The following is a 20434-nucleotide window of genomic DNA, read 5'->3' on the forward strand; positions in this document are numbered from 1 at the left end:
TTTATGCCAGGTCCTACTCAAATCACTTTCAAATATTAATTCATTTAATCCTCATAACATACCTGGAAGGTAGATACTATTATTATATCCATTTTTCACAGATGGAAAAGTCAAGAAACCTTGGGCAGCTTGCCCAAGGTCATAAGAGCTGTGAGTGGCATAGCTGGGATTTGAACTCAGTCTTCTCCCTCCAGAGTCTGGGCTGCTAACCACACTGGGTGAGGTTTCCTGGGCAATTTCCCTGTGCCACACAGGCTTTAAAGAACAGAACTGAGCTCAAGGCTGCCTGACTTTCAAGGACATCTCTCTCACCACTGTGCATATAGTTCGTTACACAGAATAAACATTATTTTATCCTTGTTTTAATGAAGACAGAATTGTGATGTCATAGAAACCTTAACCTCAATCTTTGTTTACTATTTCTTCTTTGCTTTTTTATGTCATGAGCTCTGGAAGTTGATTCTGGGTACAAACAGCTGCAAAGTTTCAATGGGTAACTTCTTTCAAAGAGTATTTGCATCTTAAAAGCAAAAAGTACCTTACATCAAGGGGCAGAACCTCAACGGAAACATTTTAAGCAACAGCCAACCTGGTGGAGCTGATACTTGGTCTGGTAGTTTATTCTAAGGAACTTCAGAAGGCGGGCAGTTGAAAGAAAACAGCAGTTCTGAAATAATGTCCATGGCTACCTTTCTGAATAAATGAATGAAGAAACAGAATTTAAAAAAAATACTTGCTTTGTACCTAAAATAATCATAGTTGTTTATCACAACACTAAGTGAATTGGTGGTCGAGATGTTCCACAGCTCTCTCAAAGAGGCAAAGACAGGGTTTGGGCGGCGGGGGGTGGGGGGTAGTGGTGGTATGAAGGTGTAGATCTTATCCTTGCTGTTTAGAGATAAGGAAGTTAGGATCTGGGGCCTGAATCTCTTTTCCCACTTGGTTACACTCTGGAAAGGAGAGGGTGTGACAACCACTAGGTGGAGAGCCTGAGCTGGCAATGTGAACTCGCTTCTGGATGGGCTTCAGGGATCAGCCCGGCTTTTTTGTCCTCTATTGAAACTAGTGGTAGCCATTTGGATATTTGAATCACCATAGTTGAGCAGACCCCATCAACTATTTATTTCTTGTAAAATTCCATAGACTAGCCCCAGTGGACCCATATGAGACACTATATCCAGAAATTTTTACCTTCACTCAAGATGCAATCAGGGGCCCAGGACAGCAAGAAATGGATGTGCCACAGCTCTTCTCCCATGGGAAGCCTCTGATTAGCAGACAGTGCTTTTTGGAATTTACCAGAGAGAGAAATACAGAAGACAGGATCTTCAGGATGATTTGATTCTCTAAACAGCCTCCTGGATAATTGTTAGAGGCTGTCAGACTGGAGCTGGGTCTGTAATGACTTTTAGATTGTTTTGCAATCAATCCCCCAAATGTTAGTCTGTAATTAAGTGCACAGTGTGAAAGCTTGTCTATGGAAAATGCCTCAGGGAAACTGTTTCTGTGAGCTGCTCATTACTTATGTCTATCAGAGAATGAAAGAGGCTGATTTGCCTCAAGGAACCCCTCTATTCAGACATCCACATACTAACGCTTTGCCTTTTCTGTTCCAGGGAAGAGAAGGCCGAAGGGGACTCCAGGGTGCCTCGGTAAGTAACCTTGACTTCCTGTCCTCTGTGGTTGATGGGACCAAGGAGGTTTCTCCCATGTAGGCGGTGCTGGAAATCAAATCAATGAGCATTTGACAAGGGTGTAGGAAGTACCCAGTACTGGATGTGATCTTCACTGACCCAAAGATCACTGCAACTCCCAGGAACAGAATAGACCTAAGGCAAAGCCTCCCTGATAGATACCTGGTAGACAAGCAGAACCCATACAATTCCAAATATTGAGCATTTGCCTGCTTTTCACGTGCTTTGGGAATCAACTGCAAGAGAGAGAAATTCCTTACTGGAATAAGAAACAAGTTTATGTTCATTCCTTAGACAGTCTGGAAGAGTAAAATCCTAGGGCAAGTAGAAGGTGGGCCACGAGTCAGACAAAATAGTACCTGTTTCCTTTGTAAATACTATAAAGAGAAAATCTATATGGAAACAACATGTAGAAAATCTTGACGCTGGAAACTCTTGTTCATCAGGGAGAATCAGGAAGTCCTGGACCTCAAGGCACATTGGGAGCTGAAGGATTACAAGGCCCACAGGTGTGTTGGAATATTTTGTAAATATTGATAAATGCTGTGAAGTTATTCTGATGGGAAGAAGGCAGGTATTTCTGTATAAAAATAAATAACTGAGAATCTGCCCCCTGACCTATTTTGCATTCCCCATTATGGGATGGAGGGTGATTTTTGTTTCATCAAACCTGCTTCATTACTTGCAGGTCACTAATAAGCCTTTGTAGAGGAAAGATGTGCTCTTGTGCTCACCTGGTATTGTGTCTTCATATTAGTAATAGTGAATGATTAATACCTTCTTATTACATTAGTAATTAACTCCAGGATCAGCAAATTGGTTTTCCATAGCTGGGGTCCTGCATACATACACCAGCTCCCACAAAGGAAAATTAGTTGCAAGTTGGAAACTACTACTAAACTTGCCTAAAGCTAACTCTACAGGGGTATCAGTACTTCTGGAATATGACTGATAGGGCTTTCTGTGAGCCATTTGCATCTTTCATGGTCATATCATTAGTAATATGAACATTGGAAGTCAGAGTATTGTTGCCTTGCTTCCCTCCATGCCAGAAAGAAGCTGTGGTCATTCTGAAGAGTGGCTTTATAACACATGGTTGTTTAGTCACCTTATGAAGCCCACTTTACATGAAGCCCAACTTAAGCCTGGACTTGTCTGGAAGGGCCTGTGTAGCTGTGCCTATTCTAAGGTCTTCCCAGAAAGTTCAGATATTAAGACCAAACTGGAATTTGGGATTCTCTTAAGTGGTTCTGGGGTTGCTGAACCAAACCATGAGCTAGCAGTTTCTCCAGATTAGGCATGGATGGGACCAGCCTAGGTCCATTCCCAGGCTTTGGGGTGGTTGTGGAGGTGGTGATGATAGTTACATCAGATACCTCAGATACCCAAGGGTCCCTCTGACACTGAGGCAGTGAATCAAACCTTACTTGGTGGCCTCTGGGCAGCCCAGGGCCCTTTCACAGCTGGTACTTCAGTGGGAAGAAACGCTACTGCCACCTCTAGTTTTTGCTTCTGTGTGAGAGAATCATATGAGAACCATGTTTGATGGCAAATATGGCAGAAAAATGGACTTTGATTCCTCTGATAGGGATCTGCTGCTAAGATGTCCTTTTGTGCTAACTTGAAACCATTTTACTCTCTATTTGACACATTAATAAGGGCTTTGGCTCAGGTAACCTGTCCCTTTAAAGGAATTCATCTAACCATTATTTGTGTCTTACTTCCTTTTCTTATAGGTTTCATTTCCTGCTTTGGCCTATTTTTATTTCCTCTGTAGGAGAGGGATGAAGGTCTATTACCCAGGCAGAGAATTCCTTTAAAAGATCTGGACCACTGAGTCCACTGGGCCTGTCCTCAATTACTCTTAATACATGCTTAATCTCAGGGTTAAAAGGTTGTGGGAAGGCTGGGCACAGTTGCTCACACCTGTAATCTCAGCACTTTGGGAGGCTGAGGCATGTGGATCATGAGGTCAGGAGATCGAGACTATCCTAGCCAACATGGTGAAAATCCCATCTCTACTAAAAATACAAAAATTAGCCGGGTGTGGTGGCATGTGCCTGTAGTCCCAGCTACTCAGGAGGCTGAGGCAGGAGAATCACTTGAACCCAGGAGGCAGAGGTTGCAGTGAGCTGAGATCATGCCATTGCACTCCAGCCTGGGTGACAGATCGAGACTTTGTCTCAAAAAAAAAGGCCGCAGGAAGGGTTGGATCACTGCTTTTCTGTAGGATGTTTCAAAAACACTGACTGGGAAGTAAGCTTTCGTTGACATCTTTGCATTATGTTTCTTTTGTTACCACTAAAGGGGTCACAGGGAAATCCTGGCAGGAAAGGAGAAAAAGGAAGTCAGGGGCACAAAGGACCTCAGGTGAGTGATTCAGAGACATTAGGCTCAGTGACTCTCAACAGTTATTCTCCTCTTAACTGTGAAACATCTTTACATATGATTTTTATATTATTTACATATATGTTATTTTATTTTTGGATCATCTGGGGCAAAATTTTAACACAGCTCAGATTCCTCATACATAGCTAAAGCACTCCTCTTTCTCCTTCACTGAAGTTTTACTCTGAAAGCACAGATCCATTTCATTAGGCTAAAGAAAGCATTCGGAAGAATACAAATATTGGCCAATCATAACATTTCCTCCAAAAACTGATACATTGTTCTGATTTTTCTAACTTTTAAAATTTATACGTGCCATGCATATATATCTCCATTGACTCTAGATATTTAAAATTGACTGTACAAAGATCCCTGTCTACTCAAACCTATTTGATTCCTACATTCACCTCTGAATCTGTTTGTTTCCTGAGAAATAATAGTTTGGATGGTGAAGGATTTGTAGGAAAAATATTCTAAATCTATTTAGTTCTGCTCAGACAGCGAGAGCTCACAAGGCACGGGATACCCATAGTCCTATATTCCTGGCATGTGTGGTCAGCTATCTTTCTGATAATATGTGTGTGAAAGACACTGCTGCTCACTTTTTTACTGGGAAGCTGAAACATATCCCGCATGCCATTATGTATGTGCATATGGTACGGTGCACAAAGGTGGCAGCAAAGTGTTTTGTTCTAAAAAAGCTCAGTACATGAGGACAGTTCTCCCACATTTGGAAATAATAGCATGTGTTGAGTCAAGGGTGCTTTTTCTTTTCTCACTAAGCCCCATATGGACTAGTGATGTCCCTGCAGATTAAAACATGTGGTCCTCTAACCAGGGCTGGAACCTGAGTCATCTGGTTCAGCCCTGCCATCTGCCTCTCTCCTTCTGGGTGGCTGGATCTTTTGTTAAGGTCGCATCAGGGGGTTGTTGGGAAGAACCTGAAGGAAAGTGAAATGTTTCTAGTGGGGTTTCTAAGAATTACTATGGTGCCAACTTTTTAGTCTCTAATTTTTTTTTCAGGGTTCTCCTGGGCTAATGGGAGCTAAAGGGAGCATTGGAAGACCTGGACTTTTGGGGAAAAAAGTAAATGTTACTTCTTTTTTTAAAAATTCTTTTAAAAAACATATTTCATTTTTATTGGATAATTAATAATTGCATATATTAGTTATGATGTGATATTTTCTCTTTTTTTAACTATACTTTAAGTTCTGGGATACATGTGAAATGTGTAGGTTTGTTACATAGATATACATGTGCCATGGTGGTTTGCTACACCTATCAACCCATCATCTAGGTTTTAAGCCCCACATGCATTAGCTATTTGTTCTAATGTCATCCCTCCCCTTTCCCCCCATCCTCTGACAAACTCTGGTGTGTGATGTTCCCCTCCCTGTGTCCATGTGTTTTCATTGTTCAACTCCCACTTATGAGTGAGAACATACAATGTTTAGTTTTCTGCTCCTGTGTTAGTTTACTGAGAATGATGGTTTCCAGCTTCATCCATGTCCCTACAAAGGACATGAATTCATTCTTGAAAAAAGTAAATGTTATTTCTTATGGATTTTAAGTACAAAAGTATCTCCATTTTCTTCTGGATTTTCATGTTAATTCCTCACATGATTGAATCCAAGCACCATCAGCAAGTCACCAGCATTCTGCTAATGTGTCCTCTTCCTTCCATTGAGCAAAGAGTTTCTAACTGCTGACCTCTCCATGAAGCTGCTCTGTTTCCCTGGGAGAGAGTGATCTCACCCATCAGAAACAACTTTAAAAGATCTCTATCACTCCCTGATTTCCTGAAGCCAAGAATGCACGTGGTGACTGTGTCGAGTGGAGGATGGGTGGCGTCGGAACTCAAATCCATTTGTGCATGTGGCTCTCGAAGCAGAACTGCTATCTCTGAGGTGGTTCTGCTGGGGATCGTCAGAGAGCAAACTGTTGACCTCATCAGAATCTGACTCCCCTGTTTAAAATCTTTCAGTGCCCCTGTCTCCAGGGTGCTGTGACCTGTGCAGCTACACAGGTGGTCTTGTGAGAAGAACCCCTTGCTGAGTTTCATGCTCTGCTGTCATGGGCTTGAATCTCATTTTTTAAGCAAGGGGCCTGAGTGTTTCTTTTACACGGAGCCCAGCAAATTGTGCTGTGGGTCTTGCCTTTCCCATGGCCTCCGTGAAAATCTTCAAACTTTAAGGTAGTTATAAGATAAATAAATTCTGGGGAGCTAATGCAAAACATGGTGACTGTAGTTAACAATAACTATGTTTAAAATTGGATACTCGATATTTTTCTAAGAGAGATCTTAAATGCTCTCAACATAAAGCAAAAAGAAAAAGTGGTAACAAGGTAAGGTGATAGACACATTACCTAATTTGACTGTGGCAATCATTTACAATGTATGTGTTTATCAAATCATCATGTTGTACACCTTAAACATATGCAATTATGTGTTAATAAGGTGGGCAATCATTCACAAGGCCCTTTGCTATTTGCCTCATTTAATTCTAAGGTTTCACTCCTCACCCCGCTCCTGTGTGCCTGCCTCAGGCCTCTCACCAATGCCTTCCCTCTTCCTGGATCACTCTCACCCCTTCCTTGCCCGGTCCCTTGACATACAACTCATCCTTCAGTCCTCAGCTTCCCTGCTCCTTTCCTTTCGGCAGCCTCCTCTGGCCCGCCAAATCTGACTTAGAGTCCCCTTCTGTTTGCTCCCATAGTACCCTGAACCTTATCTCACAATATTATAATTGCCTGTCTAATTATTTCTCTTTCCAGCCAGGTGAAGGCAGGACTACCCCTAATGCATTTATTTTCCAGTTCAGTAAGTAATTGTTGGATAGGCAAATGCATCAGCAAATGAGTCAACTTTCCCTGGAGTTAATTTTCTACTCTTTGCCTTCTCCTTCAGTCCTTTTATAACACTGGAAAAACAGCACCCCCCCAGTCCAGCTCTGGGCTGTGCTAGGCATCTTCTGCTAGGTAGGGAAAAAACATTATTTGTACCCTACTCTCATCCCCTTAGTGAGCACTGACCCCTCACTGAGAACCTTGAGTCTCCCCATCAAGTGGACAACCAGGTTTGATTTTACTGATCTGAAGCTCTTCTTGTCCCATTTACTAGGGAGAGCCTGGACTTCTTGGAGATCCAGGGCCAGTGGGGCAAGATGGGCAGCGAGGAAGACAGGTAAGAAGTTTTGAAGCCCCTACCCTTCCCAGGTCTGAGTATTTGGTTCCAAGGTAAAGAGAAGGGGTTGACACCATCAGCCCAAGTGTGGGGGGCATGGAAGGTATTTCAGCATCTAGGAAGATGTGAGAACATTTCTCCCACCCCCTAAAGCTGTCATTCCGTAGACAGTCTGTCAAAGTGAAGGGGAACAGCAAGCAGGAGAAGAGGGGTAGGCAGAGAGGATAATGGATGAGTTAGAACAGAGCATTTCAATACTTTAACAAGTATGGACACATAGTTGCATGTCCGTTGAAAGACAACACTGCCCATTTCTCTTCCCTTCTTGCAAAAGTCTAGGGTGACAATGAGAAATAGAGGAATAGGGCCAAGAAATGGGGCATCGCATTATTAGGCCTGCATTCTGACTTAATGGCTTTGGCTGTACCAAGATCTCACCTCAGGGAGCAGCTGGTATAGGAACAATTATTTTATTTTTTTAAAATTAATGTTTATTACAAACGTTATACATAGATATCATAGAAAATTTACCAAGCACAAACATTATTCATAATAGCCAAGAAAATATAGAATCAACCTAAGTATCCATCAATGGATGAATGGATAAAGAAAATGTGGTGTATATGCATAATGAAATAGTATTCAGCCTTTAAAAAGAAGAAAATCTGGTCATTTGTGACAACAAGAATGAATCCAGAGGACTTATGTGAAGTGAAATAAACCAGGCATGGAAAGATAAATATAACAAGATCTCACTTATAGGTGAAATGCAAAAAAAAAAGTCAAGATCATAGAAACAAACAATTAAAATGGTAGTTACCAGAGGTGGTAATTGGGGAGATGTTGGTCAATGTATACAAAATTTCAATTAGGAAGGAGGAATAAGTTCAAGAGATCTATTGTATATCATGGTGACTACAGTTAATAACAATATATTGTGTATTTGAAAATTGTAAAAAAAAAAAAAAGGAAAATAAACATAAGGAACCAGAGGCTTACAGGAGAACAAATGATTAGGGCATAGCAAGGTTCTGACTTGTGGCTATGCCCCACAATCTGTTGACTCCATAACGGCTTTCAATCTTCCTTTATTGCAGTTTCTATCCATAAAATTAAATGCTTGTAGAGTGATTCAGCAAGTCTTAAAAAGTATCTATCTTTTTATGTGATCTAATTTGAAAACATGAATCTAAAAGGGAAGGAAGGAAGGAAGGCAGGCAGGGAGGGAAGGGAAAGGAGAAGGGAGGAGGGAGGAGGAAGGAGGAAGGGAAGAGAAGAGAGAGAAGGAAAGAAACTTACCCAGAATAAAAGATGGGAAAGAGGGAAGAAAATAAAAATTACTTGTAATCCACCATTTTGAGATAGTTATCATTAACATCATGGAAATTTTAAAAAAATCACTCTAAACAGTGTATCATGAGCATATTTTCATGTTATTACCTTTTTCCCTCAACATCATTTTTAGTAGCTTCAAAATATTCTACTAAATGCATATACTTTCATTTATTTGACCAATCTCTTGTTATTGGTTATTTAGCTTGCTTTCAGTTTTTCATGTCATAAGCAACACAGCAATGATACCTAACAAAATTTTGGACAAAACCATAATGAATTTCTACATAGAGGTTTCTAAAGTAGAATAGCTGGATCAAAGATATGTATATGTTTCATAAAGGCTTTGAACTCCATTATGGAATGCCCTTGGGAAAATTCAAACAGTATGTGGATCTGTGTGTTACTCAGGAGAGTATTTGTTTTAGGGCATCCACAGCAACAGATATTGTCACTTTTTTCCATCTTTACCATTGACAAAAATAGTATCTCATTGCAGGGTCAAATTTGCATTTTTTTGGTTACCAGTGAGGATGACCATTTTTCCTGTATGTCTATTGACCATTTATAATCCTTCTTCAGGGAATTTCTCACCTGTACTGTTTGGACCAGCTCCTAATTTTCTAGGCAAGAAATTACCACTGACTCCACAAGTCCTGAATGACCACCTCTCTGCTTCCTGCAATGTTTACAGAATGGAGCTGGTCAAAGAAGTACAGGGGACATATCAGGCAGTGAGGAAAACACAGCAACACAGTGTTCCCAGGGTTCAAGGTCACCAATTAGGCCCCTTCTGCATGGAAGTCCCCAATGCTTCTCTTCCGACACTGTAATCTCCCCAGTATAGGTTATAATTAATTTCCTTTTGAGAAACTGAAATAAAGTGGTGTGTTTACAGGGAGATTCTGGCATCCCAGGCTATGGTCAGATGGGACAACAAGGAGTAAAGGTAAATATGGAAAGCAATTATTTTTTAAATTGGTTAATCAAACTAAATAATACAAGAAGATATGATCATACTGCAGAAGTGATGTGTTGATGTATTTATGTTCTGTGCTGAAAATTATAGGGCCCAAGAGGATTCCCTGGAGATGTGGGGCAGAAGGTATTGTGTGCATGACCTTTTGAAATTACCATGATCTTAACCTTCTACTTGAGAACTAAGATAAACCTGTAGGTCTGAATGAAATGGAGGCAATAAGGAGGAGCCCAGGGCAGGTGTTTTCCTTGGGCTTCATGAGGAAAGAACCATATTTAACCCCTGTGAATCTTTACATTGGAAAAGATTGTTCTGTCCATCGTTGCCTGATGCCTCTGCCTTGAAAGCCTACCTCCAGGTATCCTCTAAAGTTTAGGCCTCTGTTCTTTTGATTTTCTGCCTTGATGATTTCATTCAATTCTCTTGGCTTTTGTTATTGCTATTTTTCCTTCATTATTGTGCACTTTATTTTCTCTCACCTGAAAGATTACAATGTCTTTCTAATCGAGTTCCTACTTCCATCTTCTCCCTGATTCAGTTAATCCCAAACACTACTGTCACTTGATTTTTTCCAAAGCGTAGCCAAATTACACCACTTTCCTAGTCAAACATCTTTGAGAATTCCTCATTGCCTGCCAGATTGAAATCCATCTTCATGATGTAGAAACATACATACCTTTCATTTCAACCAAGTAGGTCAAGTTATATCTGTTTTGTACACTGGAATTCTGTAAAAAGATCTCCCTTTTAAAAAAAATACCCAGAACAATGTCTTCCATATAATGGAAGAGGCTTATATTAAAATACAAAATATGGGTTAAAAATTAGAATGTCTAATTAATCAAATAAAGCATAAGAAAACTGTCAAATGTTGAATCCTCTTAAAACTGTTTTTAATGAATGAATTACCAAAAGAGATGCTTAAATAGGAAAGGGTGAAAAAGGAACAATATAAATAACCGTTAGGAAGAAAGTCATCATGGTAGAGGATCAATTTTCAAATTTACTGATAAAGGGAGAAAATTAGCATATTTCAACTTACTGATAAATGTGAAATAAGCATATTGATAAATAACTGTCAAAATTAGTTTACCATCAAAGTCAGAATAAATTATTTTCACCTTCAACTTTTTCATAAGTGTTTTATGAATTTAGAAAGTAATTCATTCTTTATTATTTCGTATAGTTAATACCCAAATGTTTTTCAGTGTTTTCAAGCATTTTCTTTGGATATTTTTAGTAACTGGATAACCACTGAATTCATATGTATATGTAAATATTTATATTGTTTGAAAAATTAAAAATAGGCCAGACGCTGTGGCTCATGCCTATAATCCCAGCACTTTGGGAGGCCGAGGCGGGTGGATCACGAGGTCAAGAGATCGAGACCATCCTGGTCAACATGGTGAAACCCCGTCTCTACTAAAAATACAAAACAAAACAAAACAAAATTAGCTAGGCATGGTGGCATGTGCCTGTAATCCCAGCTACTCGGGAGGCTGAGGCAGGAGAATTGCTTGAACCCAGGAGGTGGAGGTTGCGTTGAGCCGAGATCGCGCCATTGCACTCTAGCCTGGGTAACAAGAGCGAAACTCTGACTCAAAAAAAAAAAAAATTAAAAATAGTTTGAAGATTAAGTGTACCAATGACTTAGTTCCAAATGACAGGAAAAGATGACATTTAATGTTGTATTGGCCTTCATTAATATACAACATAATTGTCATAATATCAATTAAGTTTGAGTTCAGAGAGGTTTTTAAAATTCTTCCATTGCAAATATTTTAACATCTTGACTTTTTATATCTGAATCTTCAGGGTGATATTGGTGATCCTGGAATTCCTGGGGGACCTGGACCAAAAGGATTTAGGGGACTAACAGTAAGTGGCCTATAATTCCAGAAATGATAAATATTCCTTTGGCAGACTTTGGCTTTTATGTTATGTTAAGTGTGGATTATCGATTCAGCCCAAGGGCATCTGAAATGCCACTTGCTAGCTGTGATCTTCAACACATCTTTTCAGGATCTCTATTTCTGTAACATAAGAATTGTCACTTAGTAACATGTAAGGTCACATTCAGCTCTAAAAGTTTATGGTTTAATGAATTTGAACCATTTTAAAGATTTACAAATTGATAACTTGCTGTTCCAAGAAATTTCAGTGCCTTCCAGTCTTTTCTAAGGCGCATCTTAAATCCTGGCATATTAACCCTGTGAGTGGAAATGAAGGTGACAGTGGGAAGATGTCCTTCCCACTGTGTCCCTGAGGGTTTCTGATGATTCCACTATCCATCACAAGGTCATATGGGCTATTTTGAAGAAGGCTATTGAGATCTTCTAATTAGCAAAGTACAGAGTAGAATATTGTGCTTACTTAGAGGCAAAATGCTGAGACAAGCATCCTTTCATTTTAAAGTTTGAGTGCTGTATAGTTGGTCACCATCAGTGTGAAAAAAGATGCAATTCACTGGATACTTTCCATCTGGCTGGATAAATTTCATTAGTATCCATATCCATCACTTTGAGGTATGGGAATGACATTGCCCACTCATGTCCTCTTATATGTGTGGGGAATCATTTTTCTTATTTGATCTTTTACAGATGGGAGATTTCCTATTAGATCTCAGTGTACCCTCGTATATTTGCTTTTCCTATTAGCACCAATCCCAATGTATGGCTAATTAAGATTGAAAAGCACAGCCAGTGCCAGAACAAAGTATGTCACTATTAAAGAGGCTAGGAGGGAAATGGATGCTTACCAGTCATTAAGAATATATTGTTTATATCACAAGTAAGCTATTTACCTGACTTCAATTAATAGCTGCTGTCTTTTTAAAATAATTTTTTTTTTGAGACGGAGTTTCGCTCTTGTTACCCAGGCTGGAGTGCAATGGCGCGATCTCGGCTCACCGCAACCTCCGCCTCCTGGGTTCAGGCAATTCTCCTGCCTCAGCCTCCCGAGTAGCTGGGATTACAGGCACACGCCACCATGCCCAGCTAATTTTTTGTATTTTTAGTAGAGACGGGGTTTCACCATGTTGACCAGGATGGTCTCAATCTCTTGACCTCGTGATCCACCCGCCTCAGCCTCCCAAAGTGCTGGGATTACAGGCTTGAGCCACCGTAAAATAATTTTTTTAAATTAGGAAGTCTTATTAAAACTGAAGTAGTCCCCGTGGATAGACAACGTTGAAACTAATATATTAACATATTCCAATCTGCAGCTCTCTGTAGGCTTGAAAGGTGAAAAGGGATCTCGAGGACTCCCAGGCCCTCCTGGACAGAGAGTAAGTATACCCATAAGAACTGAGTAGGATATAGTTTTTTCCAGTATGTTCCATGGAAAGGGCATAGAATTTAAAGTCAAATGCTCTGTATTCAAGTCCAGATTTTGCTTTTTACTAGCTGTATGACCCAGTCACTGGGTCTTTCAGTTTATTTCTAAAATGAGGGGATGACATATTCTATCCTAACTACCTCAGAAGGTAGCCATGAGGATCAGATAATCAAATGTGAACACTCTTTGTAAACTATAAGGTTTACAAATAGTAATGTTGCATTGCAAAATAATTAATAGTAAGTAAAATATTAAAGTGCAATGCGAACATTAACTATTAACTAATAGTTAATGTTCGCATTGCACTTTATAGTTTACAAAGTGATTTGTTACTGAAGCTTTTAAAATAGGAATAGGATTGCATAAGCTACACAGTGGTGTCCTGGCAAAATTATGTCATGCAAGACAGGTTAATGGAGTTTACCAAAACCACTGTTGTTGCCTTCCTATCCTCAAAATTTAGACTTCAGAGGTATTTGGAAATATAGGTGCAACATCCCCCTATGATTCTATTACAAGAAAAATGGCACCTCTGGAAGCATCCCCAGGCAGAGTCAGGCATATCTTCCACTGACAAAATAGCCATCTCTCTATTTTAGTGCCTCTCAGGTTGTTGTAGTAATTTAGTTACACGTCTGTCTCCCCTAACAAGCACATTCAGGTGAGAATTAAATATTGCGAGCACCTGTGTTTAGTGGTGGCCCCAGGCAGCGTTGTATAAGGAGTAGATAAGCTGCTTATCTTGTTTTGTGCTTTGTGTTTTCTGATTTCTTGAAGAAGTTCTTGAACTTGGGACTTTATTAAGGAAACAAAAAATGTGAATGGTTTTGTGGACAACTGAATCCATATTAGAATGAAAATCAGCTAACTGTAACGATACTCTGATACAGTATTTACTTTCTTCAGCATTAAGGAATGCATGAATATTCCTAGTCATGTGAGTGAGAACCTAGTCTCTGGGCTGATCTGGTCTGTTCTGGATTTATCTCCTCAGATTCTGGGGTTCTCATCTGGGGACACCCACATCTTCCTGGCCTTGTGCTTGGCCCAGCTAGTCTGGACTGGAATGTGGCTTCTTTGTGTTAAGCTCTTGATCCTCAGCCTCTGCTTAAGAACTTGCATAACTTAAGAAGTTATTCTTAAGTTAACTTGAATAACCTAAGAAGTTATTCAAGGACTCGCTCTTTAGGACATCCTCTCCATGGTTCTGATTCTCTGTAAAATGTGGACTGCCTACTCCGTGTGTTAGCCAGAACTGTTTATCTCTCTGTTTAAATGGTCATGCATTCTTTTCTGTTTTCTGCCATAACTTGTAAAAGGAAGAATGACACTACATGAGATGCGTAATTTCCTGATTTAAATCAGAAGGTTAACATGTCTCAATGGGTACAATTAGGGATGCTACTTCAGTTCTGGTTAACTCTAGCAATGCACAATAGGTCACGTAGATATTCAGCAGACCTTGAACTGTTTATTGGATGGATGGACCAATGGAGAAGTGACCCAGTTGTCGTTTAGAACAGAGGTTCTTATGCTGACATCCCTGGTTGAGCCTCTGGGGGAGTCAGTGAAATTGTACAAGTGTAAGCATGAAATCGCATTTTTCTGAAATGAGTGCACAGGCATTCATTAGTTGCCCAGGGGAACCTATATATGCAAATATATTAAGAATCACAGCCAAAGAGAAACTTGATCCTAATTAATGGGAATAAGGAGAAAAGAGAAAAGCTCAAGCTGCTGAGAAAGAAGGACTGACTTCTTTCAGGAAGTCTTCCCTGATTCATCTCACTCAGTTATTTGTATTGCTTTGCTTCATAACCACTTGGCATTTCTGATCTTGTTGTTATGATTTAGTTCCATGTTTATAACTCTTCTTTTGTGTAGTGTTTATTTATTTTGTTGTATAATTGTCTTTGGGTCTTTCTCATATGTAGAGGCTCTCATTTCCTCTGTTTTACACTCTTGATGGATAATGTAACTGTTCCTCTGAATTCTCAATAAATCCCTCTCCTTGGCACTGCCCTTTGGAAAGTCTACTGTTTATAATTTTAAGCATTCTTATGAGAAATGCCTTCTTCTAAGTATTACACCTTTAGTACAAATATCTTTAAGGACCTTTGTTTTATCTTATCACTGAAGAAAAATAATTTCATTAACTTTGGGTAGACATTAGCTTACCTGATCTAACACTGAAACAAAAAATTTACACCCTTGATGTCAGTAGGGAAAACGTATGGCAATATATTCAGGAATATTTTAACTATTCTCTACCAGCTGTACTTTTAAGAAAGAAAGGTTTTTTTGGTTTTATCTTGTTTTATTACTGAAGACTTCAGTTGACATATCGCTAACTTGCTCTGCTTTTGTTTTTCCTAGGGCATTAAAGGCATGGCAGGGCAGCCTGTATATTCTGTATGTATCTTCTTATTTATGAAAGATATCTCAGCAAGTTTATTGGGAAATAAACACAGCCACTCAAAGGTCACTATATTCATGTTTCTTTTCTCTCCTTTTTCAACATTGACAGCAATGTGATCTGGTCCGTTTTTTGCGGGAACATAGTCGTGAGTATCTGTTATGGAACGAGAGCATCCATCAGTGGTTGGTAAAGCACTTAGGATTGTATGCAGTGTGGGTACATGAGATCAGTAGGCTGAGTTCACTGGTGGGAAGCCCCTGTAACAAGCCTGCCTAGAGTGCCTACTGTAGAACATCTCACATTAAAGGAGAGAGGAAAGGGGGTATAGGTAAAAGTGCCTTCACTCATGAGGGACAATGCAGACATCCAGAGAAAACATGCATATGGGAAAGTTAGAGAAAAACTCAAAAGGTATATGAATTAACTCACATTCGTACAACAGTTATGAGTAAAAGGACTGGGAGGACATGGTGTTAAAGGGACGATCACGGTGGTTTTGGACTAGTTGGTTAGTTACTCATTTAATAAAGGATGTTTGTATGGAGGTAATTGAATCCAGCTGTGAGAAAGTGATGCGCATGGCAAAAAATAGTATCATCAAAGGAATAAAGCAGGAGTGAACATAAAAAGGTTGTCTTTGGTGATAAAGAAGGAAAAATGAAGTAGAAAAGTTCAATGATATCATTTCTGAAAATCTGTCCCAAGGAAGTACAGCAAAATGAAAAAAATATAGGTAAATATGATTGTTGAAACATTATTTACTAGAGCAAAATGATTATACAGTAGACTATTTACATTTATAGAATAATTAGATTACAATACATTATCTTCTGAGAAAATATTAACCAAATATAGTTTCTATAAAGACAATCAAGCATTAAATATCATAAAATGAAATTGAATCCTCATTATTTTTGCATGTAGTTTAATATATACATAGAAACAAGTACTAGAAGCAAAAGTAGAAAACAATCATTTACTGTGTTCGAGGGGGTGGAATTTTAGGAGATCTGTCTTTTTTTCATTATATTTCCACTGTGGTTTTAAAATAATCATGAGAAGAATGTAAAAGGGGAAAATCAGAGACTTTACTGAAGGAGACTAGATAAAAATGTTGTCACTGCAAGTATGTGAGAAGGAAAGAAAATACAAAGTGGGTTTAGAATGACCGTCAGGCTAGTGGGGGAGAGGCTGAGTGTCACCGAGGAGGAGTAAGCACAAGAGGAATTGTGAAGGGAATCAACTGGTTGGAGAAGATGATGAGTTTACATATTTTGGAGGTGGAATAATGTTGTGTAGACCCTACATGAAATGATCGACCCCGATGAAATGGGGCTTTCGTAAAGGTGAGGGAAGGAGACTCAGATGTTGAAGTCAGTCAGTACTGGTGGTCCTTAAAAATACATGGATGGATGAGGTTTCTAAAAATGTAAAGCTAGAGAGTCAGAAACAGAAACTCAAGGAATGGGGCCAAGGTATGGCAAAGTGACATTCCAGAGATGGGAGAGTCCTGCCAAATGTGGGCAGCTTGAAGGGATGCAAGAGGAAGGAGGCAATGGAGGAGATTGAAAGGGAGGGGATAGCGGGAAAGCCCCTTTAGCATGCAGGAGGAGGTGAGAACTAGGGACTGGAACCACAGGGAGAGAAAAAGGGAAGAACCATTGTAGGAGAAATGAGTGTGGGATCAACCCAGTGTTCTCAGTGAAATCAAATAATGCCTTCCTAAAGAAGACCAGAGGTAGGTGGGGAGGTGAGGACCAGCCTTGGAGAGTCTGGGATTTGAAGGGAGAAGTTTTCCAACATTCTAACTACTCTTCCCTGTTTTACTCTCAACCACCTTATGGAGTAAAAGGAGTTAGTCCATAAATCAGGAGGTCAGGGAAGAGTAGACAAGTTCTGTAACCATACAGGGCACTGACTGGATAACGCAGAACTCCAGGATGCAGACCAGAGAGGAAGATGCAGGTGACAGGCCCTTAGAGCTGATCTAAATGGCCTCACTTTATAGGTGACATTTCCAAGGCTTCTCATCTAACATGATTTGCTTCTCAGTCCAGTAGCAGCTCTGGGACACACAGGGATGAGAGCCAGGCTGAGACCCTCTTTGCAGAATAAAAGAAGGTGTCTAGGAGGCTGGGGGAAATTAAGAGAGAAAGGGGGTGGTTGAGAATGAAACAGAAGGGTCCAAGTGATTAGCATTTTGGAGGGAGGTACATGAATAAAGATTTTTAGGGAAAACCAACTTTAAAAGAAAGAAATTGCTCAAAAGAGTTTAAGTAATCTCCTCCTAAGTCACCCAGCTTTGCCAGACTCAAACCCAGCAGGTGTGTCTGCTTCTAGAGCCTGTGCTTACAGCCTTGCAGCGGGATTTGAAGTTAACACATGGAAGTGCTCAGCCAGGAAAAAGGGGGGGTCTGTTTTGAGCCTCCAGATACAAAGGAAGCTATAGTTATGTGTGCTCTCTGAGGGCAGTTTAGCACCTCAGGGGCCATGGGGTTAAGACAAACAAGAGGTGTTCACAGGGTGGATGGCAGGAGACCAGTGCTGCATGACAGCAAGACAGAAGGCTGGTGTGTTGCCAGCATTAATAATATTTTTTATTATATTTGAGTGACTCATTTGCTTCCTAGGAATCGAGTGAAATGAACATGGAAATTGTCAGGCCTGTGGTCTCTTGAAGATGTACCAATACTTGCCCTGATTCCTCTCAGTTTTACAGAGTAAATCAGTTAGAGAAACCAGATGCTGTTTTGCTCAGGAGAAACCCTTGAGGTTTTTTTCTTCCTCTCTCTGGAGGTTGAGATCACTCAAACAGAAGAGGTGTATTTTTTATCAAAGACAAAATTCACTTGGAAATCTCCCCATGGTTCTATGGGAAAATAAAGGCTCCCAAGATATTCATCAGGGAAGAAAATAAGACCACATATTTTAGCCTTTGATTGCCAAATGACTCTCAGAAGGCTATGAGATGAGAGACAAAACAAATTGAATTTCAGCTGTCTTGCCATTTAATCAGAGGCTCATCTATTTTTGCTTCTAAGACGAGTGATCAGTGTTTTGGTTTCAACCAAAATTCTGCTAAAGTCTGCTGGCTGTGGCTCACGAATGGAAAAGGTTAGGAAGGCTCACAAATTAATAAAATTTTGTTGACACCTTCCTCAATACTTTAACCTAGGCTTCCTGTAATTTAAGAATTAGCCTCATTTGCAGTTAGACCCAAATGACATTTTCAGCTTTGTTAAAATGTTGTTTTTTGGATTATTTTTAGTCTTGTTCCAAGAACATAACAATCTTTTCCCTCTCTCCTTCTCACAGCTTGCTGGACAGGTGAGTATTCTTACCATGATCTTCCCTACTGAGATCATTACTGCATTCTGACAAGACCAATCTGAAAGGAGCCCTCGTCACCGTGGGAAACAGGACTTCTTTCTATGCAGTCAGTTCTGTCTTTTGATTATGACTATAATTGTCAGTGTCATGGTTGACCTGATTATGAAATGGTGACTGAATCCCAGACCCTAGCCTGGGATCCATCACAGTTTACAACACAGTTTACAACTCACTGCACTCCCCAGTGCAGGCCCTGTGTTGCTGGGGGGTTTGGTAAACGCAGCTCTCTGACTAATCCACATTCTGTTGCTCTGTCTGCCACTGACACCCTTGACACTGGCTTCTTGGGTGTGAGATGTGTCCTTTCCTCCTTCTGGCCCACGCTCATACCTGTCATCTCACTCATTGCCCACTACTTGTAAACCTTTCCTGCCCATGGCTATGGAGGGTCTTCCTGGGGCCTAATCTGTAGTCATGGCTGCATGGTGCCTTAGAGCCATTGGATGACAAGGCCACTGGAGCCAGTGGCTATGTCAATTTCAAAACCCCCTTGTCTCCTAGAGGCCTGCTGATGTAGACCCTCAGGGTCTTTAACCTTGGCCCAAGTTTGAAGCCATTCACCTTAATTCTAAAAAATAAAAATAAAAAATACCTTGCACACGATAAGTGCCCAATACAACGTCATGGATTTGGATTAAATGTATCCTGGCCACTGGCGAAGGGAGAGGAAAACATAGGAATTGGCATCCACCCTCCAGGAGAACCTGTGATGATAGGTCAATCTTGAGGCTTTTCAACCATTTGCCAAGAAATTTTAGGATAGGGCTAAGAACTAAAGAACACTTCAGTTTTCTTACTGTGTTGTTCATTATCAGCTTTTGTATTTTAAAATTACTGAAATTTCTTCACTGTAAAATTCTTTGATTGAAAATACTTCTGTAAATCAATACTTCCTGATTTTTATTACTAAGAACAGTGGTTGGGATATGGGATATTTTGAGTATAATATGCTTTGGGAGTTAGCCAAATTGGGGATAGTAGAACAGCCTGAGCAGATGGAAGTGCTTATTTAAAAAAAAAATCATTTTTCTCTTCCTGTGTTCAGACTTTAACAAGGACATTGAAAAGTGAGGTTTGATACATAGAATATATTTTCTATGAAATTCTAAACTTCAGTCATTATAAGACATTAGTATTAAGCTGGGAATAGCAGTCCCATTTTTCTAAGAGCTTATTGAAAACCTTCCTTGGTTCATGTTGCTTCTTTCCTCTTGCCACCTGGCCTTCATTGAAAAGTCAGCTTTCTTGAAGCCCTTGAGATACCCCCTTTTTGGAAACAGCCTCTTTATCCTCTGAATCTGCATTAAGAATAACTATTACTCTATCTATACCTTATAGTATAATGTTCCTTGCCGATACAAGTTTCTCGAGGGCAGTGGTGCATTTGGTTCATCTTTGCATGTGTTTCACAGTGAATGTTATACTGTATTTCATGTGGTAGGTACTCAAATATTTGTTGCATAAGTGGATGGAAATCTTACAACTAAATTTATAATTGATAGATTATTTCAGAAGATTTTGGGGGAGAACAGATTTTCAGGATCCCCAATAAACCATCATTTCCTTTTTAAATTTTACATACAGTGAAATTAATTTAACTGTATGTGTGTTCAGTTTTACCACATGCATAGTTTTATGTAACCACTATCCCTGTCAGGACACAGAACAGTTCCATCAGCTCAAGAACTCCCACTAGTTTCATTTTACACAGC

The 20434-nt window shown here is 39.8% G+C and overlaps 1 protein-coding gene across 1 annotated transcript in view; it reads left to right on the forward strand.

Moving 5' to 3' along the window:
* Positions 1-20434, forward strand: part of COL6A5 (collagen type VI alpha 5 chain) — a 98642-nt gene that overhangs the window by 34541 nt on the left and 43667 nt on the right. Inside the window, exons 21-32 of the mRNA XM_064378680.1 lie at positions 1617-1652; positions 2141-2203; positions 4002-4064; positions 5106-5168; positions 7204-7266; positions 9497-9547; positions 9668-9703; positions 11393-11455; positions 12801-12863; positions 15290-15325; positions 15441-15477; positions 18648-18659. Coding sequence (XP_064234750.1) covers positions 1617-1652; positions 2141-2203; positions 4002-4064; positions 5106-5168; positions 7204-7266; positions 9497-9547; positions 9668-9703; positions 11393-11455; positions 12801-12863; positions 15290-15325; positions 15441-15477; positions 18648-18659 — 586 coding nt within the window. The remainder of the gene's footprint in view (positions 1-1616; positions 1653-2140; positions 2204-4001; positions 4065-5105; positions 5169-7203; positions 7267-9496; positions 9548-9667; positions 9704-11392; positions 11456-12800; positions 12864-15289; positions 15326-15440; positions 15478-18647; positions 18660-20434) is intronic.

The sequence above is a fragment of the Aotus nancymaae genome, unplaced genomic scaffold (genome assembly GCF_030222135.1).
Source record: "Aotus nancymaae isolate 86718 unplaced genomic scaffold, 86718_ANA_hifiasm-v0.15.2.pri h1tg000019l, whole genome shotgun sequence".
Taxonomy (NCBI): domain Eukaryota; kingdom Metazoa; phylum Chordata; class Mammalia; order Primates; family Aotidae; genus Aotus; species Aotus nancymaae.